The sequence below is a fragment of the Malaclemys terrapin genome, chromosome 21, assembly GCF_027887155.1.
Source record: "Malaclemys terrapin pileata isolate rMalTer1 chromosome 21, rMalTer1.hap1, whole genome shotgun sequence".
NCBI classification, from domain to species: domain Eukaryota; kingdom Metazoa; phylum Chordata; order Testudines; family Emydidae; genus Malaclemys; species Malaclemys terrapin.
Window position 1 is genome coordinate 16,563,918 of NC_071525.1, and position 27,861 is coordinate 16,591,778.

The 27,861-nt window shown below is 62.6% G+C and overlaps 1 protein-coding gene across 1 annotated transcript in view; it reads left to right on the plus strand.

Annotated features, from left to right (window-relative positions):
• LOC128827499 (trypsin-like) overlaps positions 1–27,267 on the plus strand; it is a 44,823-nt gene extending 17,556 nt beyond the window's left edge. The window contains exons 3-5 of the mRNA XM_054011414.1: positions 25,891–26,159; positions 26,417–26,553; positions 27,004–27,267. Of these exons, the coding sequence (XP_053867389.1) occupies positions 25,891–26,159; positions 26,417–26,553; positions 27,004–27,156 (559 nt within the window). The 3' untranslated portion in view covers positions 27,157–27,267. The remainder of the gene's footprint in view (positions 1–25,890; positions 26,160–26,416; positions 26,554–27,003) is intronic.
• Positions 27,268–27,861: the final 594 nt, after the last annotated feature.

The window sequence follows — 27,861 nt, forward strand, 5'->3', positions numbered from 1 at the left end:
ACAGCCAGCCCCATAGACACCCATCACCCCTCTGCCAGCCCCTACACAGCCAGCCCCATAGACACCCAGCATCCCTCTGCCAGTCCCTACACAGCCAGCCCCATAGACACCCATCACCCCTCTGCCAGCCCCTCCACAGCCAGCCCCATAGACACCCAGCATCCCTCTGCCAGTCCCTACACAGCCAGCCCCATAGACACCCAGCATCCCTCTGCCAGTCCCTACACAGCCAGCCCCATAGACACCCATCACCCCTCTGCCAGCCCCTCCACAGCCAGCCCCATAGACACCCATCACCCCTCTGCCAGTCCCTACACAGCCAGCCCCATAGACACCCAGCATCCCTCTGCCAGCCCCTACACAGCCAGCCCCATAGACACCCAGCATCCCTCTGCCAGTCCCTACACAGCCAGCCCCATAGACACCCAGCATCCCTCTGCCAGTCCCTACACAGCCAGCCCCATAGACACCCATCACCCCTCTGCCAGTCCCTACACAGCCAGCCCCATAGACACCCATCATCCCTCTGCCAGTCCCTACACAGCCAGCCCCATAGACACCCATCATCCCTCTGCCAGTCCCTACACAGCCAGCCCCATAGACACCCATCATCCCTCTGCCAGTCCTTACACAGCCAGCCCCATAGACACCCAGCATCCCTCTGCCAGCCCATACACAGCCAGCCCCATAGACACCCATCACCCCTCTGCCAGCCCCTACACAGCCAGCCCCATAGACACCCATCATCCCTCTACCAGCCCATACACAGCCAGCCCCATAGACACCCACCATCCCTCTGCCAGCCCCTACACAGCCAGCCCCATAGACACCCATCATCCCTCTGCCAGCCCTTACACAGCCAGCCCCATAGACACCCAGCATCCCTCTGCCAGTCCCTACACAGCCAGCCCCATAGACACCCAGCATCCCTCTGCCAGTCCCTACACAGCCAGCCCCATAGACACCCATCATCCCTCTACCAGCCCATACACAGCCAGCCCCATAGACACCCACCATCCCTCTGCCAGCCCCTACACAGCCAGCCCCATAGACACCCATCATCCCTCTGCCAGCCCTTACACAGCCAGCCCCATAGACACCCAGCATCCCTCTGCCAGCCCCTACACAGCCAGCCCCATAGACACCCATCATCCCTCTGCCAGCCCTTACACAGCCAGCCCCATAAACACCCAGCATCCCTCTGCCAGTCCCTACACAGCCAGCCCCATAGACACCCATCATCCCTCTGCCAGTCCCTACACAGCCAGCCCCATAGACACCCAGCATCCCTCTGCCAGTCCTTACACAGCCAGCCCCATAGACACCCAGCATCCCTCTGCCAGTCCTTACACAGCCAGCCCCATAGACACCCAGCATCCCTCTGCCAGCCCATACACAGCCAGCCCCATAGACACCCAGCATCCCTCTGCCAGCCCATACACAGCCAGCCCCATAGACACCCATCACCCCTCTGCCAGCCCATACACAGCCAGCCCCATAGACACCCACCATCCCTCTGCCAGCCCCTACACAGCCAGCCCCATAGACACCCAGCATCCCTCTGCCAGCCCCTACACAGCCAGCCCCATAGACACCCAGCATCCCTCTGCCAGTCCCTACACAGCCAGCCCCATAGACACCCATCACCCCTCTGCCAGTCCCTACACAGCCAGCCCCATAGACACCCAGCATCCCTCTGCCAGCCCCTACACAGCCAGCCCCATAGACACCCATCACCCCTCTGCCAGCCCCTACACAGCCAGCCCCATAGACACCCATCACCCCTCTGCCAGTCCCTACACAGCCAGCCCCATAGACACCCAGCATCCCTCTGCCAGCCCTTACACAGCCAGCCCCATAGACACCCATCACCCCTCTGCCAGCCCTTACACAGCCAGCCCCATAGACACCCATCACCCCTCTGCCAGTCCTTACACAGCCAGCCCCATAGACACCCATCATCCCTCTGCCAGCCCCTACACAGCCAGCCCCATAGACACCCATCACCCCTCTGCCAGCCCCTACACAGCCAGCCCCATAGACACCCAGCATCCCTCTGCCAGCCCTTACACAGCCAGCCCCATAGACACCCAGCATCCCTCTGCCAGCCCTTACACAGCCAGCCCCATAGACACCCATCACCCCTCTGCCAGTCCCTACACAGCCAGCCCCATAGACACCCAGCATCCCTCTACCAGCCCTTACACAGCCAGCCCCATAGACACCCAGCATCCCTCTGCCAGCCCCTACACAGCCAGCCCCATAGACACCCAGCATCCCTCTGCCAGTCCCTACACAGCCAGCCCCATAGACACCCAGCATCCCTCTGCCAGCCCCTACACAGCCAGCCCCATAGACACCCATCACCCCTCTGCCAGCCCTTACACAGCCAGCCCCATAGACACCCATCACCCCTCTACCAGCCCTTACACAGCCAGCCCCATAGACACCCATCACCCCTCTACCAGCCCTTACACAGCCAGACCCATAGACACCCATCACCCCTCTACCAGCCCCTACACAGCCAGCCCCATAGACACCCAGCATCCCTCTGCCAGCCCATACACAGCCAGCCCCATAGACACCCATCATCCCTCTGCCAGCCCCTACACAGCCAGCCCCATAGACACCAAGCATCCCTCTGCCAGTCCCTACACAGCCAGCCCCATAGACACCCATCACCCCTCTGCCAGCCCCATAGACACCCATCATCCCTCTGCCAGCCCCTACACAGCCAGCCCCATAGACACCCATCATCCCTCTGCCAGTCCCTACACAGCCAGCCCCATAGACACCCAGCATCCCTCTACCAGCCCATACACAGCCAGCCCCATAGACACCCATCACCCCTCTGCCAGTCCCTACACAGCCAGCCCCATAGACACCCATCACCCCTCTGCCAGTCCCTACACAGCCAGCCCCATAGACACCCATCATCCCTCTACCAGCCCCTACACAGCCAGCCCCATAGACACCCATCACCCCTCTACCAGCCCTTACACAGCCAGCCCCATAGACACCCATCACCCCTCTACCAGCCCCTACACAGCCAGCCCCATAGACACCCAGCATCCCTCTGCCAGCCCATACACAGCCAGCCCCATAGACACCCATCATCCCTCTGCCAGCCCCTACACAGCCAGCCCCATAGACACCCAGCATCCCTCTGCCAGTCCCTACACAGCCAGCCCCATAGACACCCATCACCCCTCTGCCAGCCCCATAGACACCCATCATCCCTCTGCCAGCCCCTACACAGCCAGCCCCATAGACACCCATCATCCCTCTGCCAGTCCCTACACAGCCAGCCCCATAGACACCCAGCATCCCTCTACCAGCCCATACACAGCCAGCCCCATAGACACCCATCACCCCTCTGCCAGTCCCTACACAGCCAGCCCCATAGACACCCATCACCCCTCTGCCAGTCCCTACACAGCCAGCCCCATAGACACCCATCATCCCTCTACCAGCCCCTACACAGCCAGCCCCATAGACACCCATCACCCCTCTGCCAGTCCCTACACAGCCAGCCCCATAGACACCCATCACCCCTCTGCCAGCCCATACACAGCCAGCCCCATAGACACCCATCACCCCTCTGCCAGCCCCTACACAGCCAGCCCCATAGACACCCAGCATCCCTCTGCCAGTCCCTACACAGCCAGCCCCATAGACACCCAGCATCCCTCTGCCAGCCCCTACACAGCCAGCCCCATAGACACCCAGCATCCCTCTGCCAGCCCCTACACAGCCAGCCCCATAGACACCCATCACCCCTCTGCCAGTCCCTACACAGCCAGCCCCATAGACACCCATCACCCCTCTGCCAGCCCTTACACAGCCAGCCCCATAGACACCCATCATCCCTCTGCCAGCCCCTACACAGCCAGCCCCATAGACACCCATCATCCCTCTGCCAGCCCTTACACAGCCAGCCCCATAGACACCCATCACCCCTCTACCAGCCCCTACACAGCCAGCCCCATAGACACCCATCATCCCTCTGCCAGCCCCTACACAGCCAGCCCCATAGACACCCAGCATCCCTCTGCCAGTCCCTACACAGCCAGCCCCATAGACACCCAGCATCCCTCTGCCAGCCCCTACACAGCCAGCCCCATAGACACCCAGCATCCCTCTACCAGCCCATACACAGCCAGCCCCATAGACACCCATCACCCCTCTGCCAGTCCCTACACAGCCAGCCCCATAGACACCCATCACCCCTCTGCCAGTCCCTACACAGCCAGCCCCATAGACACCCATCACCCCTCTGCCAGTCCCTACACAGCCAGCCCCATAGACACCCATCACCCCTCTGCCAGCCCATACACAGCCAGCCCCATAGACACCCATCACCCCTCTGCCAGCCCCTACAGAGCCAGCCCCATAGACACCCATCACCCCTCTGCCAGCCCATACACAGCCAGCCCCATAGACACCCATCACCCCTCTGCCAGCCCCTACACAGCCAGCCCCATAGACACCCATCATCCCTCTGCCAGTCCCTACACAGCCAGCCCCATAGACACCCATCACCCCTCTGCCAGCCCTTACACAGCCAGCCCCATAGACACCCATCATCCCTCTGCCAGCCCCTACACAGCCAGCCCCATAGACACCCAGCATCCCTCTACCAGGCCCTACACAGCCAGCCCCATAGACACCCATCACCCCTCTGCCAGCCCCATAGACACCCATCATCCCTCTGCCAGCCCCTACACAGCCAGCCCCATAGACACCCAGCATCCCTCTGCCAGTCCCTACACAGCCAGCCCCATAGACACCCAGCATCCCTCTGCCAGCCCCTACACAGCCAGCCCCATAGACACCCATCACCCCTCTGCCAGTCCCTACACAGCCAGCCCCATAGACACCCATCACCCCTCTGCCAGTCCCTACACAGCCAGCCCCATAGACACCCATCACCCCTCTGCCAGTCCCTACACAGCCAGCCCCATAGACACCCATCACCCCTCTGCCAGCCCATACACAGCCAGCCCCATAGACACCCATCACCCCTCTGCCAGCCCCTACAGAGCCAGCCCCATAGACACCCATCACCCCTCTGCCAGCCCATACACAGCCAGCCCCATAGACACCCATCACCCCTCTGCCAGCCCCTACACAGCCAGCCCCATAGACACCCAGCATCCCTCTGCCAGTCCCTACACAGCCAGCCCCATAGACACCCATCATCCCTCTGCCAGCCCCTACACAGCCAGCCCCATAGACACCCAGCATCCCTCTGCCAGCCCCTTACACAGCCAGCCCCATAGACACCCATCACCCCTCTGCCAGCCCCTACACAGCCAGCCCCATAGACACCCAGCATCCCTCTGCCAGCCCCTACACAGCCAGCCCCATAGACACCCATCACCCCTCTGCCAGCCCCTACACAGCCAGCCCCATAGACACCCATCACCCCTCTGCCAGCCCCTAGACAGCCAGCCCCATAGACACCCAGCATCCCTCTGCCAGCCCCTACACAGCCAGCCCCATAGACACCCAGCATCCCTCTGCCAGCCCCTACACAGCCAGCCCCATAGACACCCATCACCCCTCTGCCAGCCCCTACACAGCCAGCCCCATAGACACCCATCATCCCTCTGCCAGTCCCTACACAGCCAGCCCCATAGACACCCAGCATCCCTCTGCCAGCCCATACACAGCCAGCCCCATAGACACCCAGCATCCCTCTGCCAGCCCCTACACAGCCAGCCCCATAGACACCCAGCATCCCTCTGCCAGCCCCTACACAGCCAGCCCCATAGACACCCAGCATCCCTCTGCCAGCCCTTACACAGCCAGCCCCATAGACACCCATCATCCCTCTGCCAGCCCCTACACAGCCAGCCCCATAGACACCCAGCACCCCTCTGCCAGTCCCTACACAGCCAGCCCCATAAACACCCATCACCCCTCTGCCAGTCCCTACACAGCCAGCCCCATAGACACCCAGCATCCCTCTGCCAGCCCCATAGACACCCATCACCCCTCTGCCAGTCCCTACACAGCCAGCCCCATAGACACCCATCATCCCTCTGCCAGCCCTTACACAGCCAGCCCCATAGACACCCATCACCCCTCTGCCAGCCCCATAGACACCCATCACCCCTCTGCCAGCCCCTACACAGCCAGCCCCATAGACACCCATCACCCCTCTGCCAGCCCTTACACAGCCAGCCCCATAGACACCCATCATCCCTCTGCCAGCCCCTACACAGCCAGCCCCATAGACACCCACCATCCCTCTGCCAGCCCCTACACAGCCAGCCCCATAGACACCCAGCATCCCTCTGCCAGTCCCTACACAGCCAGCCCCATAGACACCCAGCATCCCTCTGCCAGCCCTTACACAGCCAGCCCCATAGACACCCATCACCCCTCTGCCAGCCCCTACACAGCCAGCCCCATAGACACCCATCATCCCTCTGCCAGCCCTTACACAGCCAGCCCCATAGACACCCATCACCCCTCTACCAGCCCCTACACAGCCAGCCCCATAGACACCCAGCATCCCTCTGCCAGTCCCTACACAGCCAGCCCCATAGACACCCAGCATCCCTCTGCCAGCCCCTATACAGCCAGCCCCATAGACACCCATCACCCCTCTGCCAGTCCCTACACAGCCAGCCCCATAGACACCCATCACCCCTCTGCCAGCCCTTACACAGCCAGCCCCATAGACACCCATCATCCCTCTACCAGTCCCTACACAGCCAGCCCCATAGACACCCATCATCCCTCTGCCAGCCCCTACACAGCCAGCCCCATAGACACCCATCACCCCTCTGCCAGCCCTTACACAGCCAGCCCCATAGACACCCAGCATCCCTCTGCCAGCCCGTACACAGCCAGCCCCATAGACACCCATCACCCCTCTGCCAGCCCTTACACAGCCAGCCCCATAGACACCCATCACCCCTCTGCCAGCCCTTACACAGCCAGCCCCATAGACACCCATCACCCCTCTGCCAGCCCCATAGACACCCATCATCCCTCTGCCAGCCCCTACACAGCCAGCCCCATAGACACCCATCATCCCTCTGCCAGCCCCTACACAGCCAGCCCCATAGACACCCATCATCCCTCTGCCAGTCCCTACACAGCCAGCCCCATAGACACCCAGCATCCCTCTGCCAGTCCCTACACAGCCAGCCCCATAGACACCCAGCATCCCTCTGCCAGCCCTTACACAGCCAGCCCCATAGACACCCATCACCCCTCTGCCAGTCCTTACACAGCCAGCCCCATAGACACCCATCATCCCTCTGCCAGCCCTTAGACAGCCAGCCCCATAGACACCCAGCATCCCTCTGCCAGCCCCTACACAGCCAGCCCCATAGACACCCATCACCCCTCTGCCAGCCCCTACACAGCCAGCCCCATAGACACCCAGCATCCCTCTGCCAGTCCCTACATAGCCAGCCCCATAGACACCCATCACCCCTCTGCCAGCCCCTACACAGCCAGCCCCATAGACACCCAGCATCCCTCTGCCAGCCCCTACACAGCCAGCCCCATAGACACCCAGCATCCCTCTGCCAGTCCCTACACAGCCAGCCCCATAGACACCCAGCATCCCTCTGCCAGCCCTTACACAGCCAGCCCCATAGACACCCAGCATCCCTCTGCCAGCCCCTTACACAGCCAGCCCCATAGACACCCAGCATCCCTCTACCAGCCCCTTACACAGCCAGCCCCATAGACACCCAGCATCCCTCTGCCAGCCCCTACACAGCCAGCCCCATAGACACCCATCACCCCTCTGCCAGTCCCTTACACAGCCAGCCCCATAGACACCCAGCATCCCTCTGCCAGCCCCTACACAGCCAGCCCCATAGACACCCACCATCCCTCTGCCAGCCCTTACACAGCCAGCCCCATAGACACCCATCACCCCTCTACCAGCCCTTACACAGCCAGCCCCATAGACACCCATCACCCCTCTGCCAGTCCCTACACAGCCAGCCCCATAGACACCCATCACCCGTCTGCCAGTCCCTACACAGCCAGCCCCATAGACACCCATCACCCCTCTGCCAGCCCTTAGACAGCCAGCCCCATAGACACCCAGCATCCCTCTGCCAGCCCCTACAGAGCCAGCCCCATAGACACCCATCACCCCTCTGCCAGCCCATACACAGCCAGCCCCATAGACACCCATCACCCCTCTGCCAGCCCCTACACAGCCAGCCCCATAGACACCCAGCATCCCTCTGCCAGCCCCTACACAGCCAGCCCCATAGACACCCAGCATCCCTCTGCCAGCCCCTACACAGCCAGCCCCATAGACACCCATAAACCCTCTGCCAGCCCATACACAGCCAGCCCCATAGACACCCAGCATCCCTCTGCCAGCCCCTACACAGCCAGCCCCATAGACACCCATCATCCCTCTGCCAGCCCTTACACAGCCAGCCCCATAGACACCCATCACCCCTCTGCCAGCCCCATAGACACCCATCACCCCTCTGCCAGCCCCATAGACACCCATCACCCCTCTGCCAGCCCCTACACAGCCAGCCCCATAGACACCCAGCATCCCTCTACCAGCCCTTACACAGCCAGCCCCATAGACACCCAGCATCCCTCTGCCAGTCCTACACAGCCAGCCCCATAGACACCCATCATCCCTCTGCCAGCCCCTACACAGCCAGCCCCATAGACACCCATCATCCCTCTACCAGCCCCTACACAGCCAGCCCCATAGACACCCACCATCCCTCTGCCAGCGCCTACACAGCCAGCCCCATAGACACCCATCACCCCTCTGCCAGCCCCTACACAGCCAGCCCCATAGACACCCAGCATCCCTCTACCAGCCCCTACACAGCCAGCCCCATAGACACCCACCATCCCTCTGCCAGTCCCTACACAGCCAGCCCCATAGACACCCATCACCCCTCTGCCAGCCCTTACACAGCCAGCCCCATAGACACCCAGCATCTCTCTGCCAGTCCCTACACAGCCAGCCCCATAGACACCCATCATCCCTCTGCCAGCCCCTACACAGCCAGCCCCATAGACACCCATCACCCCTCTGCCAGCCCTTACACAGCCAGCCCCATAGACACCCATCATCCCTCTGCCAGCCCCTACACAGCCAGCCCCATAGACACCCATCACCCCTGTGCCAGCCCCTACACAGCCAGCCCCATAGACACCCAGCATCCCTCTGCCAGTCCCTACACAGCCAGCCCCATAGACACCCATCACCCCTCTGCCAGCCCATACACAGCCAGCCCCATAGACACCCAGCATCCCTCTGCCAGCCCATACACAGCCAGCCCCATAGACACCCATCACCCCTCTACCAGCCCATACACAGCCAGCCCCATAGACACCCACCATCCCTCTACGAGTCCCTACACAGCCAGCCCCATAGACACCCACCATCCCTCTACGAGTCCCTACACAGCCAGCCCCATAGACACCCATCATCCCTCTGCCAGCCCCTACACAGCCAGCCCCATAGACACCCAGCATCCCTCTGCCAGTCCCTACACAGCCAGCCCCATAGACACCCATCACCCCTCTGCCAGCCCCATAGACACCCATCATCCCTCTGCCAGCCCCTACACAGCCAGCCCCATAGACACCCATCATCCCTCTGCCAGTCCCTACACAGCCAGCCCCATAGACACCCAGCATCCCTCTGCCAGCCCCTACACAGCCAGCCCCATAGACACCCAGCATCCCTCTACCAGCCCATACACAGCCAGCCCCATAGACACCCATCACCCCTCTGCCAGCCCATACACAGCCAGCCCCATAGACACCCATCACCCCTCTGCCAGTCCCTACACAGCCAGCCCCATAGACACCCATCACCCCTCTGCCAGCCCCTACACAGCCAGCCCCATAGACACCCAGCATCCCTCTGCCAGCCCTTACACAGCCAGCCCCATAGACACCCAGCATCCCTCTGCCAGCCCCTACACAGCCAGCCCCATAGACACCCAGCATCCCTCTGCCAGCCCCTTACACAGCCAGCCCCATAGACACCCATCACCCCTCTGCCAGCCCCTACACAGCCAGCCCCATAGACACCCAGCATCCCTCTGCCAGTCCCTACACAGCCAGCCCCATAGACACCCAGCATCCCTCTGCCAGCCCCTACACAGCCAGCCCCATAGACACCCAGCATCCCTCTACCAGCCCATACACAGCCAGCCCCATAGACACCCATCACCCCTCTGCCAGCCCATACACAGCCAGCCCCATAGACACCCATCACCCCTCTGCCAGCCCATACACAGCCAGCCCCATAGACACCCATCACCCCTCTGCCAGCCCCTACAGAGCCAGCCCCATAGACACCCATCACCCCTCTGCCAGCCCATACACAGCCAGCCCCATAGACACCCATCACCCCTCTGCCAGTCCCTACACAGCCAGCCCCATAGACACCCAGCATCCCTCTGCCAGCCCCTACACAGCCAGCCCCATAGACACCCATCATCCCTCTGCCAGCCCCTACACAGCCAGCCCCATAGACACCCAGCATCCCTCTGCCAGCCCCTACACAGCCAGCCCCATAGACACCCAGCATCCCTCTGCCAGCCCCTACACAGCCAGCCCCATAGACACCCATCACCCCTCTGCCAGCCCCTACACAGCCAGCCCCATAGACACACATCACCCCTCTGCCAGCCCCTACACAGCCAGCCCCATAGACACCCAGCATCCCTCTGCCAGCCCCTACACAGCCAGCCCCATAGACACCCAGCATCCCTCTGCCAGTCCCTACACAGCCAGCCCCATAGACACCCATCACCCCTCTGCCAGTCCTTACACAGCCAGCCCCATAGACACCCATCACCCCTCTGCCAGCCCCTACACAGCCAGCCCCATAGACACCCATCATCCCTCTGCCACTCCCTACACAGCCAGCCCCATAGACACCCAGCATCCCTCTGCCAGCCCTTACACAGCCAGCCCCATAGACACCCATCACCCCTCTGCCAGCCCCATAGACACCCATCACCCCTCTGCCAGCCCCTACACAGCCAGCCCCATAGACACCCAGCATCCCTCTACCAGCCCTTACACAGCCAGCCCCATAGACACCCAGCATCCCTCTGCCAGCCCCTACACAGCCAGCCCCATAGACACCCATCACCCCTCTGCCAGCCCCTACACAGCCAGCCCCATAGACACCCAGCATCCCTCTGCCAGCCCTTACACAGCCAGCCCCATAGACACCCATCACCCCTCTACCAGCCCCTACACAGCCAGCCCCATAGACACCCAGCATCCCTCTGCCAGTCCCTACACAGCCAGCCCCATAGACACCCAGCATCCCTCTACCAGCCCCTACACAGCCAGCCCCATAGACACCCATCACCCCTCTACCAGCCCCTACACAGCCAGCCCCATAGACACCCAGCATCCCTCTGCCAGTCCCTACACAGCCAGCCCCATAGACACCCAGCATCCCTCTGCCAGCCCCTATACAGCCAGCCCCATAGACACCCATCACCCCTCTGCCAGTCCCTACACAGCCAGCCCCATAGACACCCATCACCCCTCTGCCAGCCCTTACACAGCCAGCCCCATAGACACCCAGCATCCCTCTGCCAGCCCTTACACAGCCAGCCCCATAGACACCCATCACCCCTCTGCCAGCCCCTACACAGCCAGCCCCATAGACACCCATCATCCCTCTGCCAGCCCTTACACAGCCAGCCCCATAGACACCCATCACCCCTCTACCAGCCCCTACACAGCCAGCCCCATAGACACCCAGCATCCCTCTGCCAGCCCCTACACAGCCAGCCCCATAGACACCCATCACCCCTCTGCCAGTCCCTACACAGCCAGCCCCATAGACACCCATCACCCCTCTGCCAGCCCCTACACAGCCAGCCCCATAGACACCCATCACCCCTCTGCCAGCCCCTACACAGCCAGCCCCATAGACACCCATCATCCCTCTGCCAGCCCCTACACAGCCAACCCCATAGACACCCATCACCCCTCTGCCAGTCCCTACACAGCCAGCCCCATAGACACCCATCACCCCTCTGCCAGCCCCTACACAGCCAGCCCCATAGACACCCATCATCCCTCTGCCAGCCCTTACACAGCCAGCCCCATAGACACCCATCACCCCTCTACCAGCCCCTACACAGCCAGCCCCATAGACACCCATCATCCCTCTGCCAGCCCCTACACAGCCAGCCCCATAGACACCCAGCATCCCTCTGCCAGCCCTTACACAGCCAGCCCCATAGACACCCATCACCCCTCTGCCAGCCCTTACACAGCCAGCCCCATAGACACCCAGCATCCCTCTGCCAGCCCGTACACAGCCAGCCCCATAGACACCCAGCATCCCTCTGCCAGTCCCTACACAGCCAGCCCCATAGACTCCCATCACCCCTCTGCCAGCCCCATAGACTCCCATCATCCCTCTGCCAGCCCCTACACAGCCAGCCCCATAGACACCCATCATCCCTCTGCCAGTCCCTACACAGCCAGCCCCATAGACACCCATCATCCCTCTGCCAGTCCCTACACAGCCAGCCCCATAGACACCCAGCATCCCTCTGCCAGCCCCTACACAGCCAGCCCCATAGACACCCAGCATCCCTCTACCAGCCCATACACAGCCAGCCCCATAGACACCCATCATCCCTCTGCCAGCCCCTACACAGCCAGCCCCATAGACACCCATCATCCCTCTGCCAGCCCCTACACAGCCAGCCCCATAGACACCCATCACCCCTCTGCCAGTCCCTACACAGCCAGCCCCATAGACACCCATCATCCCTCTGCCAGCCCTTACACAGCCAGCCCCATAGACACCCATCACCCCTCTGCCAGCCCCATAGACACCCATCACCCCTCTGCCAGCCCCTACACAGCCAGCCCCATAGACACCCATCACCCCTCTGCCAGCCCTTACACAGCCAGCCCCATAGACACCCATCATCCCTCTGCCAGCCCCTACACAGCCAGCCCCATAGACACCCACCATCCCTCTGCCAGCCCCTACACAGCCAGCCCCATAGACACCCAGCATCCCTCTGCCAGTCCCTACACAGCCAGCCCCATAGACACCCAGCATCCCTCTGCCAGCCCTTACACAGCCAGCCCCATAGACACCCATCACCCCTCTGCCAGCCCCTACACAGCCAGCCCCATAGACACCCATCATCCCTCTGCCAGCCCTTACACAGCCAGCCCCATAGACACCCATCACCCCTCTACCAGCCCCTACACAGCCAGCCCCATAGACACCCAGCATCCCTCTGCCAGTCCCTACACAGCCAGCCCCATAGACACCCAGCATCCCTCTGCCAGCCCCTATACAGCCAGCCCCATAGACACCCATCACCCCTCTGCCAGTCCCTACACAGCCAGCCCCATAGACACCCATCACCCCTCTGCCAGCCCTTACACAGCCAGCCCCATAGACACCCATCATCCCTCTACCAGTCCCTACACAGCCAGCCCCATAGACACCCATCATCCCTCTGCCAGCCCTTACACAGCCAGCCCCATAGACACCCAGCATCCCTCTGCCAGCCCGTACACAGCCAGCCCCATAGACACCCATCACCCCTCTGCCAGCCCTTACACAGCCAGCCCCATAGACACCCATCACCCCTCTGCCAGCCCTTACACAGCCAGCCCCATAGACACCCATCACCCCTCTGCCAGCCCCATAGACACCCATCATCCCTCTGCCAGCCCCTACACAGCCAGCCCCATAGACACCCATCATCCCTCTGCCAGCCCCTACACAGCCAGCCCCATAGACACCCAGCATCCCTCTGCCAGTCCCTACACAGCCAGCCCCATAGACACCCAGCATCCCTCTGCCAGTCCCTACACAGCCAGCCCCATAGACACCCAGCATCCCTCTGCCAGCCCCTACACAGCCAGCCCCATAGACACCCAGCATCCCTCTGCCAGTCCCTACATAGCCAGCCCCATAGACACCCATCACCCCTCTGCCAGCCCCTACACAGCCAGCCCCATAGACACCCAGCATCCCTCTGCCAGCCCCTACACAGCCAGCCCCATAGACACCCAGCATCCCTCTGCCAGTCCCTACACAGCCAGCCCCATAGACACCCAGCATCCCTCTGCCAGCCCTTACACAGCCAGCCCCATAGACACCCAGCATCCCTCTGCCAGCCCCTTACACAGCCAGCCCCATAGACACCCAGCATCCCTCTACCAGCCCCTTACACAGCCAGCCCCATAGACACCCAGCATCCCTCTGCCAGCCCCTACACAGCCAGCCCCATAGACACCCATCACCCCTCTGCCAGTCCCTTACACAGCCAGCCCCATAGACACCCATCACCCCTCTGCCAGTCCCTTACACAGCCAGCCCCATAGACACCCAGCATCCCTCTACCAGCCCCTTACACAGCCAGCCCCATAGACACCCAGCATCCCTCTGCCAGCCCCTACACAGCCAGCCCCATAGACACCCACCATCCCTCTGCCAGCCCTTACACAGCCAGCCCCATAGACACCCATCACCCCTCTACCAGCCCTTACACAGCCAGCCCCATAGACACCCATCACCCCTCTGCCAGTCCCTACACAGCCAGCCCCATAGACACCCATCACCCCTCTGCCAGCCCTTAGACAGCCAGCCCCATAGACACCCAGCATCCCTCTGCCAGCCCCTACAGAGCCAGCCCCATAGACACCCATCACCCCTCTGCCAGCCCATACACAGCCAGCCCCATAGACACCCATCACCCCTCTGCCAGCCCCTACACAGCCAGCCCCATAGACACCCAGCATCCCTCTGCCAGTCCCTACACAGCCAGCCCCATAGACACCCATCATCCCTCTGCCAGCCCCTACACAGCCAGCCCCATAGACACCCATCACCCCTCTGCCAGCCCCTACACAGCCAGCCCCATAGACACCCATCACCCCTCTGCCAGCCCCTACACAGCCAGCCCCATAGACACCCAGCATCCCTCTGCCAGCCCCTACACAGCCAGCCCCATAGACACCCAGCATCCCTCTGCCAGCCCCTACACAGCCAGCCCCATAGACACCCATCACCCCTCTGCCAGCCCATACACAGCCAGCCCCATAGACACCCAGCATCCCTCTGCCAGCCCCTACACAGCCAGCCCCATAGACACCCATCATCCCTCTGCCAGCCCTTACACAGCCAGCCCCATAGACACCCATCACCCCTCTGCCAGCCCCATAGACACCCATCACCCCTCTGCCAGCCCCATAGACACCCATCACCCCTCTGCCAGCCCCTACACAGCCAGCCCCATAGACACCCAGCATCCCTCTACCAGCCCTTACACAGCCAGCCCCATAGACACCCAGCATCCCTCTGCCAGTCCTACACAGCCAGCCCCATAGACACCCATCATCCCTCTGCCAGCCCCTACACAGCCAGCCCCATAGACACCCATCATCCCTCTACCAGCCCCTACACAGCCAGCCCCATAGACACCCACCATCCCTCTGCCAGCGCCTACACAGCCAGCCCCATAGACACCCATCACCCCTCTGCCAGCCCCTACACAGCCAGCCCCATAGACACCCAGCATCCCTCTACCAGCCCCTACACAGCCAGCCCCATAGACACCCACCATCCCTCTGCCAGTCCCTACACAGCCAGCCCCATAGACACCCATCACCCCTCTGCCAGCCCTTACACAGCCAGCCCCATAGACACCCAGCATCTCTCTGCCAGTCCCTACACAGCCAGCCCCATAGACACCCATCATCCCTCTGCCAGCCCCTACACAGCCAGCCCCATAGACACCCATCACCCCTCTGCCAGTCCCTACACAGCCAGCCCCATAGACACCCAGCATCCCTCTGCCAGTCCTTACACAGCCAGCCCCATAGACACCCATCATCCCTCTGCCAGCCCCATACACAGCCAGCCCCATAGACACCCATCATCCCTCTGCCAGCCCCTACACAGCCAGCCCCATAGACACCCATCACCCCTGTGCCAGCCCCTACACAGCCAGCCCCATAGACACCCAGCATCCCTCTGCCAGTCCCTACACAGCCAGCCCCATAGACACCCATCACCCCTCTGCCAGCCCATACACAGCCAGCCCCATAGACACCCAGCATCCCTCTGCCAGCCCATACACAGCCAGCCCCATAGACACCCATCACCCCTCTACCAGCCCATACACAGCCAGCCCCATAGACACCCACCATCCCTCTACGAGTCCCTACACAGCCAGCCCCATAGACACCCACCATCCCTCTACGAGTCCCTACACAGCCAGCCCCATAGACACCCATCATCCCTCTGCCAGCCCCTACACAGCCAGCCCCATAGACACCCAGCATCCCTCTGCCAGTCCCTACACAGCCAGCCCCATAGACACCCATCACCCCTCTGCCAGCCCCATAGACACCCATCATCCCTCTGCCAGCCCCTACACAGCCAGCCCCATAGACACCCATCATCCCTCTGCCAGTCCCTACACAGCCAGCCCCATAGACACCCAGCATCCCTCTGCCAGCCCCTACACAGCCAGCCCCATAGACACCCAGCATCCCTCTACCAGCCCATACACAGCCAGCCCCATAGACACCCATCACCCCTCTGCCAGTCCCTACACAGCCAGCCCCATAGACACCCAGCATCCCTCTGCCAGCCCCTACACAGCCAGCCCCATAGACACCCATCACCCCTCTGCCAGTCCCTACACAGCCAGCCCCATAGACACCCATCACCCCTCTGCCAGTCCCTACACAGCCAGCCCCATAGACACCCATCACCCCTCTGCCAGCCCATACACAGCCAGCCCCATAGACACCCATCACCCCTCTGCCAGCCCTTACACAGCCAGCCCCATAGACACCCATCACCCCTCTACCAGCCCCTACACAGCCAGCCCCATAGACACCCATCACCCCTCTACCAGCCCCTACACAGCCAGCCCCATAGACACCCATCACCCCTCTACCAGCCCATACACAGCCAGCCCCATAGACACCCATCACCCCTCTGCCAGTCCCTACACAGCCAGCCCCATAGACACCCATCACCCCTCTGCCAGCCCATACACAGCCAGCCCCATAGACACCCATCACCCCTCTGCCAGCCCCTACAGAGCCAGCCCCATAGACACCCATCACCCCTCTGCCAGCCCATACACAGCCAGCCCCATAGACACCCATCACCCCTCTGCCAGCCCCTACACAGCCAGCCCCATAGACACCCAGCATCCCTCTGCCAGCCCCTACACAGCCAGCCCCATAGACACCCAGCATCCCTCTGCCAGCCCCTACACAGCCAGCCCCATAGACACCCATCACCCCTCTGCCAGCCCCTACACAGCCAGCCCCATAGACACCCATCACCCCTCTGCCAGCCCCTACACAGCCAGCCCCATAGACACCCAGCATCCCTCTGCCAGTCCTTACACAGCCAGCCCCATAGACACCCAGCATCCCTCTGCCAGCCCCTACACAGCCAGCCCCATAGACACCCATCACCCCTCTGCCAGCCCCTACACAGCCAGCCCCATAGACACCCATCACCCCTCTGCCAGCCCCTACACAGCCAGCCCCATAGACACCCAGCATCCCTCTGCCAGCCCCTACACAGCCAGCCCCATAGACACCCAGCATCCCTCTGCCAGTCCCTACACAGCCAGCCCCATAGACACCCATCACCCCTCTGCCAGTCCTTACACAGCCAGCCCCATAGACACCCATCACCCCTCTGCCAGCCCCTACACAGCCAGCCCCATAGACACCCATCATCCCTCTGCCACTCCCTACACAGCCAGCCCCATAGACACCCAGCATCCCTCTGCCAGCCCTTACACAGCCAGCCCCATAGACACCCATCACCCCTCTGCCAGCCCCATAGACACCCATCACCCCTCTGCCAGCCCCTACACAGCCAGCCCCATAGACACCCAGCATCCCTCTACCAGCCCTTACACAGCCAGCCCCATAGACACCCAGCATCCCTCTGCCAGCCCCTACACAGCCAGCCCCATAGACACCCATCACCCCTCTGCCAGTCCCTACACAGCCAGCCCCATAGACACCCAGCATCCCTCTGCCAGTCCCTACACAGCCAGCCCCATAGACACCCAGCATCCCTCTGCCAGCCCCTATACAGCCAGCCCCATAGACACCCATCACCCCTCTGCCAGTCCCTACACAGCCAGCCCCATAGACACCCATCACCCCTCTGCCAGCCCTTACACAGCCAGCCCCATAGACACCCAGCATCCCTCTGCCACCCCTACACAGCCAGCCCCATAGACACCCATCACCCCTCTACCAGCCCCTACACAGCCAGCCCCATAGACACCCAGCATCCCTCTGCCAGCCCCTACACAGCCAGCCCCATAGACACCCAGCATCCCTCTGCCAGTCCCTACACAGCCAGCCCCATAGACACCCATCACCCCTCTGCCAGTCCCTACACAGCCAGCCCCATAGACACCCATCACCCCTCTGCCAGCCCTTACACAGCCAGCCCCATAGACACCCATCATCCCTCTACCAGTCCCTACACAGCCAGCCCCATAGACACCCATCATCCCTCTGCCAGCCCCTACACAGCCAACCCCATAGACACCCATCACCCCTCTGCCAGTCCCTACACAGCCAGCCCCATAGACACCCATCACCCCTCTGCCAGCCCCTACACAGCCAGCCCCATAGACACCCATCATCCCTCTGCCAGCCCTTACACAGCCAGCCCCATAGACACCCATCACCCCTCTACCAGCCCCTACACAGCCAGCCCCATAGACACCCATCATCCCTCTGCCAGCCCCTACACAGCCAGCCCCATAGACACCCAGCATCCCTCTGCCAGCCCTTACACAGCCAGCCCCATAGACACCCATCACCCCTCTGCCAGCCCTTACACAGCCAGCCCCATAGACACCCAGCATCCCTCTGCCAGCCCGTACACAGCCAGCCCCATAGACACCCAGCATCCCTCTGCCAGTCCCTACACAGCCAGCCCCATAGACACCCATCACCCCTCTGCCAGCCCCATAGACTCCCATCATCCCTCTGCCAGCCCCTACACAGCCAGCCCCATAGACACCCATCATCCCTCTGCCAGTCCCTACACAGCCAGCCCCATAGACACCCATCATCCCTCTGCCAGTCCCTACACAGCCAGCCCCATAGACACCCAGCATCCCTCTGCCAGCCCCTACACAGCCAGCCCCATAGACACCCAGCATCCCTCTACCAGCCCATACACAGCCAGCCCCATAGACACCCATCACCCCTCTGCCAGTCCCTACACAGCCAGCCCCATAGACACCCATCACCCCTCTGCCAGTCCCTACACAGCCAGCCCCATAGACACCCATCACCCCTCTGCCAGTCCCTACACAGCCAGCCCCATAGACACCCATCACCCCTCTGCCAGCCCATACACAGCCAGCCCCATAGACACCCATCACCCCTCTGCCAGCCCCTACAGAGCCAGCCCCATAGACACCCATCACCCCTCTGCCAGCCCATACACAGCCAGCCCCATAGACACCCATCACCCCTCTGCCAGCCCCTACACAGCCAGCCCCATAGACACCCAGCATCCCTCTGCCAGCCCCTACACAGCCAGCCCCATAGACACCCAGCATCCCTCTGCCAGCCCCTACACAGCCAGCCCCATAGACACCCAGCATCCCTCTGCCAGCCCCTACACAGCCAGCCCCATAGACACCCATCATCCCTCTGCCACTCCCTACACAGCCAGCCCCATAGACACCCAGCATCCCTCTGCCAGCCCTTACACAGCCAGCCCCATAGACACCCATCACCCCTCTGCCAGCCCCATAGACACCCATCACCCCTCTGCCAGCCCCTACACAGCCAGCCCCATAGACACCCAGCATCCCTCTACCAGCCCTTACACAGCCAGCCCCATAGACACCCAGCATCCCTCTGCCAGTCCTACACAGCCAGCCCCATAGACACCCAGCATCCCTCTGCCAGCCCCTACACAGCCAGCCCCATAGACACCCATCATCCCTCTGCCAGCCCCTACACAGCCAGCCCCATAGACACCCACCATCCCTCTACCAGCCCCTACACAGCCAGCCCCATAGACACCCATCACCCCTCTACCAGCCCCTACACAGCCAGCCCCATAGACACCCAGCATCCCTCTGCCAGTCCCTACACAGCCAGCCCCATAGACACCCAGCATCCCTCTGCCAGCCCCTATACAGCCAGCCCCATAGACACCCATCACCCCTCTGCCAGTCCCTACACAGCCAGCCCCATAGACACCCATCACCCCTCTGCCAGCCCTTACACAGCCAGCCCCATAGACACCCATCATCCCTCTACCAGTCCCTACACAGCCAGCCCCATAGACACCCATCACCCCTCTGCCAGCCCCTACACAGCCAGCCCCATAGACACCCAGCATCCCTCTGCCAGCCCCTACACAGCCAGCCCCATAGACACCCAGCATCCCTCTGCCAGCCCCTACACAGCCAGCCCCATAGACACCCATCACCCCTCTGCCAGTCCATACACAGCCAGCCCCATAGACACCCAGCATCCCTCTGCCAGCCCCTACACAGCCAGCCCCATAGACACCCAGCATCCCTCTACCAGCCCTTACACAGCCAGCCCCATAGACACCCATCATCCCTGTGCCAGCCCTTACACAGCCAGCCCCATAGACACCCATCACCCCTCTGCCAGCCCCTACACAGCCAGCCCCATAGACACCCAGCATCCCTCTGCCAGTCCCTACACAGCCAGCCCCATAGACACCCATCATCCCTCTGCCAGCCCCTACACAGCCAGCCCCATAGACACCCAGCATCCCTCTGCCAGTCCCTACACAGCCAGCCCCATAGACACCCATCATCCCTCTGCCAGCCCCTACACAGCCAGCCCCATAGACACCCATCACCCCTCTGTCAGCCCCATAGACACCCATCACCCCTCTGCCAGTCCCTACACAGCCAGCCCCATAGACACCCAGCATCCCTCTGCCAGCCCCTACACAGCCAGCCCCATAGACACCCAGCATCCCTCTGCCAGTCCCTACATAGCCAGCCCCATAGACACCCATCACCCCTCTGCCAGCCCCTACACAGCCAGCCCCATAGACACCCAGCATCCCTCTGCCAGCCCCTACACAGCCAGCCCCATAGACACCCAGCATCCCTCTGCCAGCCCCTACACAGCCAGCCCCATAGACACCCAGCATCCCTCTGCCAGCCCCTACACAGCCAGCCCCATAGACACCCAGCATCCCTCTGCCAGCCCCTTACACAGCCAGCCCCATAGACACCCAGCATCCCTCTACCAGCCCCTTACACAGCCAGCCCCATAGACACCCAGCATCCCTCTGCCAGCCCCTACACAGCCAGCCCCATAGACACCCATCACCCCTCTGCCAGTCCCTTACACAGCCAGCCCCATAGACACCCAGCATCCCTCTGCCAGCCCCTACACAGCCAGCCCCATAGACACCCATCACCCCTCTACCAACCCCTACACAGCCAGCCCCATAGACACCCACCATCCCTCTGCCAGCCCCTACACAGCCAGCCCCATAGACACCCATCACCCCTCTGCCAGCCCTTACACAGCCAGCCCCATAGACACCCACCATCCCTCTGTCAGTCCCTTACACAGCCAGCCCCATAGACACCCAGCATCCCTCTACCAGCCCATACACAGCCAGCCCCATAGACACCCATCACCCCTCTGCCAGTCCCTACACAGCCAGCCCCATAGACACCCATCACCCCTCTGCCAGTCCCTACACAGCCAGCCCCATAGACACCCATCACCCCTCTGCCAGCCCATACACAGCCAGCCCCATAGACACCCATCACCCCTCTGCCAGCCCCTACAGAGCCAGCCCCATAGACACCCATCACCCCTCTGCCAGCCCCTACACAGCCAGCCCCATAGACACCCAGCATCCCTCTGCCAGCCCCTACACAGCCAGCCCCATAGACACCCAGCATCCCTCTGCCAGCCCCTACACAGCCAGCCCCATAGACACCCATCACCCCTCTGCCAGCCCATACACAGCCAGCCCCATAGACACCCATCACCCCTCTGCCAGCCCCTACACAGCCAGCCCCATAGACACCCAGCATCCCTCTGCCAGCCCCTACACAGCCAGCCCCATAGACACCCAGCATCCCTCTGCCAGCCCCTACACAGCCAGCCCCATAGACACCCATCACCCCTCTGCCAGCCCATACACAGCCAGCCCCATAGACACCCAGCATCCCTCTGCCAGCCCCTACACAGCCAGCCCCATAGACACCCAGCATCCCTCTGCCAGCCCGTACACAGCCAGCCCCATAGACACCCAGCATCCCTCTGCCAGCCCTTACACAGCCAGCCCCATAGACACCCATCACCCCTCTGCCAGTCCTTACACAGCCAGCCCCATAGACACCCATCACCCCTCTGCCAGCCCCTACACAGCCAGCCCCATAGACACCCATCATCCCTCTGCCACTCCCTACACAGCCAGCCCCATAGACACCCAGCATCCCTCTGCCAGCCCTTACACAGCCAGCCCCATAGACACCCATCACCCCTCTGCCAGCCCCATAGACACCCATCACCCCTCTGCCAGCCCCTACACAGCCAGCCCCATAGACACCCAGCATCCCTCTACCAGCCCTTACACAGCCAGCCCCATAGACACCCAGCATCCCTCTGCCAGTCCTACACAGCCAGCCCCATAGACACCCATCATCCCTCTGCCAGCCCCTACACAGCCAGCCCCATAGACACCCATCATCCCTCTACCAGCCCCTACACAGCCAGCCCCATAGACACCCACCATCCCTCTGCCAGCCCCTACACAGCCAGCCCCATAGACACCCATCACCCCTCTGCCAGCCCCTACACAGCCAGCCCCATAGACACCCAGCATCCCTCTGCCAGTCCCTACACAGCCAGCCCCATAGACACCCATCACCCCTCTGCCAGTCCTTACACAGCCAGCCCCATAGACACCCATCACCCCTCTGCCAGCCCCTACACAGCCAGCCCCATAGACACCCATCACCCCTCTACCAGCCCCTACACAGCCAGCCCCATAGACACCCATCACCCCTCTACCAGCCCCTACACAGCCAGCCCCATAGACACCCATCACCCCTCTGCCAGCCCCTATACAGCCAGCCCCATAGACACCCAGCACCCCTCTGCCAGTCCCTACACAGCCAGCCCCATAGACACCCATCACCCCTCTGCCAGCCCTTACACAGCCAGCCCCATAGACACCCATCATCCCTCTACCAGCCCTTACACAGCCAGCCCCATAGACACCCATCATCCCTCTGCCAGCCCCTACACAGCCAGCCCCATAGACACCCATCATCCCTCTGCCAGTCCCTACACAGCCAGCCCCATAGACACCCATCACCCCTCTGCCAGCCCCTACACAGCCAGCCCCATAGACACCCATCATCCCTCTGCCAGCCCTTACACAGCCAGCCCCATAGACACCCATCACCCCTCTGCCAGCCCCTACACAGCCAGCCCCATAGACACCCAGCATCCCTCTGCCAGTCCCTACACAGCCAGCCCCATAGACACCCATCACCCCTCTGCCAGCCCCATAGACACCCATCATCCCTCTGCCAGCCCCTACACAGCCAGCCCCATAGACACCCAGCATCCCTCTGCCAGTCCCTACACAGCCAGCCCCATAGACACCCATCACCCCTCTGCCAGCCCCATAGACACCCAGCATCCCTCTACCAGCCCCTACACAGTATGTATGGGGATGGAGAGATGATACATAGATTTTCAGGTGTGTACAGGGATAGATAGATAGATAGAGGGGGTGGATGGGGATAGATAGATAGATAGAGGGGGTGGATGGGGATAGATAGATAGATAGATAGAGGGGGTGTATGGAGATATTTAGATAGATAGAAGGTAAGTGGGCACGTAGGTGGGTCAGTTGGAAGATAGCTTGGTAGTGAGGTAAGAGGGTAGGGAGATAGGTGGGTAGGGAAGTAGGTTGGTATGTGGGTCAGTGGGAAGGTAGGTTGTTAGGGAGGGAGGGAGGTTGGTACGTGGGTCACTCGGAAGTTAGGTTGCTAGGGAGGTAGGTGGGGGAGTTTTGGAGCCGGGGCGGGGGGCGATCAGTGGGGTCAGTGGGAGAGCTGAACGAGAGCTGGAGGGGGAGTTTTGGAGCCAGGGGGGAGGGGGGATCAGTGGGGTCAGTGGGGAGGCTGAGTCAGAGGGGGAGTTGTGGAGCTGGTGGGGAGGGCTGAACGAGAGCTGGAGGGGGAGTTTTTGAGCCGGGGGGGAGGGGGGATCAGTGGGGTCAGTGGGAGAGCTGAGCGAGAGCTGGAGGGGGAGTTTTGGAGCCAGGGGGGTGGGGGGGATCAGTGGGGTCAGTGGGGGGGGCTGAGTCAGAGGGGGAGTTGTGGAGCTGGGGGGAGGGGGGATCAGTGGGGTCAGTGGGAGGGCTGAGCGAGAGCTGGAAGGGGAGTTTTGGAGCTGGGGGGAGGGGGGATCAGTGGGGTCAGTGGGAGGGCTGAGTGAGAGCTGGAGGGGGAGTTTTGGAGCCGGGGGGAGGGGGGGATCAGTGGGGTCAGTGGGGGGGCGGAGTCAGAGGGGGAGTTGTGGAGCTGGGGGGGAGGGGGATGGGGGATCAGTGGGGTCAGTGGGAGAGCTGAGAGAGAGCTGGAGGGGGAGTTGTGGAGCTTGGGGGGGATCTCTGGGGTCAGTGGGGGGGCTGAGTCAGAGCTGGAGAGAAGCTGCAGGGTTTGGGGACCTGTAAGGCCTGAGGGAGCTTCAGGGTCTCGGGAGCTGTGGGGTCTGCAGAGTTCCGGGGGCTGCAGGGTCTGAGGGGAGCCTGGGGGGGCTGTGAGGTCTGGGGGGGCTGTGGGCCTCGTTGTTGCAGGGGCTGGGGTGGACTCTGAGGCATGGGGGTTTTGGGGGGCTGGGAGGGGCTGAGGGACCTGGTTGGGTTGCTAACTTTCTAATCGCACAAAACCAAACATCCTAGCCCCGCCCCTTCCCTGAGGCCCTGCCCTGCGCTCACTACAAGCCCCCTCCCTCGGTGGCTCGCTCTCCCCACCCTCACTCACTTTCACTGGGCTGGGGCAGGAGGTTGGGGTGTGGGAGGGGGCGAGGGCTCTGTCTGGGGGTGCAGGCTCTGGGGTGGGGCTGGGGATGAGGGTTTTGGAGTGCAGGAGGGGGCTCTGGGTTTGGGGGGGCCTCAGCAGCTGCCAGCAAGTCCGACTCGTAGGTGGAGACACGGCAGGCGGCTCTCCCCCCGCAGGCACCGCCCTCCCAGCTCCCATTGGCTGGGAACTGCAACCAATGGGAGTGTGGAGCTGGTGCTTGGGGTGGGAGTAGCATGCGGAGCCCCGTGGCCCCTCCGCCTAGGAGCCGGACCTGCAGCGCGGAGCCAGGACAGGCAGGGACTTGCCTGCCTTAGCCCCGCAGCACCGCTGACCGGACTTTTAACGGCCCAGTCCGCAGTGTTGACCAGAGCCACCAGGGTCCCTTTTCGACTGGGTGTTCCAGTCGAAAACCGGACACCTGGTCACCCTAGGGTCTGGGGGAGCTGGGTGTTGTGGGGGCTGGGGAGGACTCTGGGAGCTGCGGGGGCTGGGTGTTGTGGGGGCTGAAGAGGACTCTGGGGCCTGGATGTTGGGGTGCTGGGGAACCTGGGGGTTGCAGGGGCTGGGGAGGACTCTGGGGACTGTGGGGGCTGGGTGTTGTGGGGGCTGGGGAGGACTCTAGGGTTTGGGAGTTGTGGGGGCTGCGGGGCCTGGGGTTTTGGGGGGCTGGGGAGCCTGGGGGTTGGAAGGCTGGGGGGCTGGGGAGGACTCTGAGGCCTGAGAGGTGCTTGGGCTGGGCCTGGCCGGCAGCCCGGGACTCTCTGTCCTCTGTCCTTAGTCACATCCAGGTGCGCCTAGGGGAGCACAGCCGTGGAACGAGCTCGGGGAACAAGCAGTTCGCCGCCGCCCAGGAAATCATCCCCCACCCCGGATTCCGCGCCCCCAGCGCCGGCAGCCGGGACTACGAGAATGACATCATGCTGCTCCGTCTGTCACCCCCGGCCGTCTACACTGACTACGTGCAGCCCCTGGCACTGACTGACAGCTGCCCCCCAGAAGGGACCCACTGCACCGTGATGGGATGGGGCACCACCACCAGCCCCGATGGTAGCAGACCCCAGTCCTGCTGTGGGATAGCAGGGGCTGTGGGTCAGGAGGGAGGGGCACTGGCAGAGCTGGCTGGGGGGAGCCCAGGGCTGGGCTAGCAGGGGCTGCGGGTTGGGAGTGAGGGGCACCAGCAGAGCTGGGGGGTGGCAGGGCTGGGATAGCAGGGGGCTATGGGTCGGGATTGAGGGGCATGCTACCCTCCCTCCCTCACGGCCTTGGCCAGCCCTCGTGGGAAACTGTCACCCCTTCCCTTCCAGAGACGTACCCTGATGTTCCCCAGTGCTTGGACGTCGATATTTTCTCCAATACCATCTGCCAGGATGCGTACCCTGAGAAAGTGACTGAGAACATGCTCTGTGCTGGGGTGCTGGAGGGGGGCAAAGACTCCTGCCAGGTGAGGGGGGCTTCTCCTGGGACCAGCCCATGGGCAGATGGAGAATGAGGTTTGGGGACACTGGCATGGCAGTGGCTCCATGGTGTGCCGTGGCTCCATGTGGCTGTGTCTCTGTGGCTCTGCATGGCACGGTGGGGCTGTCTCCATAGCATGGTGTGGCTGCATCTCCGTGGCTCTGTGTGGGGCAGCTGCTGCTCCGTGGCCCCGTGGGGCGTGGCTGCCTTTCCACAGTGCCGCGTGGCACGCTTTGGCTGCATCTCCTGGCTCTCGAGGGCGTGGCTGCGTCTCTGTGGCTCTACATGGCGTGGCATGGCTACATCTCCATAGCGTGGTGTGGCTGCGTCTCCGTGGCTCTGCGTGGCCTGGCTGGGTCTCCGTGGTGTGGCCTGGCTGTCTCTGTGGCCCCGCATACCGTGGCTGACCTGTGACTTTTCTGTGACATCTCCGCAGGGTGACTCCGGCGGGCCCCTGGTCTGTAACGGGAAGCTGCAGGGCCTGGTTTCCTGGGGAGATCACCCCTGCGCCCAGCCCAACAAGCCTGGGGTCTACACCAACATCTGCAAATACCTAGCCTGGATCCAGGAGACCATCGCGGGGAAGTGATGGCCCCGGGGGCTGGGACTGGGGCCAGGTGGGGCAAAGGGGGTAATTACCGACCCCAGCCTGGAGCCGGGTTCAGGAGCAACCGAGACGCAATAAATCATCTGGAACTCACTTCTCCTGCCTGGCTGCTCTGCAAAGCCCGCTTGAATAGGGCAGCGTTTATAGTCTCTGGCCCCAGGCAGGTACTGGCTGGCTCAGGGGGGCGGGGAATGGGGCACGGGGCCTTTTCCCTCTAGGGGGCGCCGGCTCTGATCCAGCCCTAGGGACGGGGGCTGGCTGCCTGGCTGGCTCATGGGGTGGGGAATGGGACCTGGGGCCTTTTCCCTCTAGGAGGTGCCGGTTCCGATCCGGCCCCATCCCCACAGTCAGAGGGCCACCTTCAAAACATTGCTTAAAATGGGGGCCCGGCCCCTGTTTGACCCCCACAAGTGGGAGGGCTTCCGGGGTTGTCATGGAGTATGGGGGACTCAGGGTCCTGCACCCCCGGCTTCCTGCGATTCACCATGACTCTCAGCCAGCCAGTAAAGCAGAAGGTTTATTTAGACCACAGGAATACAGTCCAAGACAGGTCTTGCAGGCACAGACAACAGGACCCCCCTCAGTTGGGTCCATCTTGGGGTCTCAGGGCGCCACAGCCCCCTTGGGAGGTCAGAGCCCCGTCTGCCTCCCAGCCATTCCACCAGCCAGCTCCTCTCACTCTCCCTT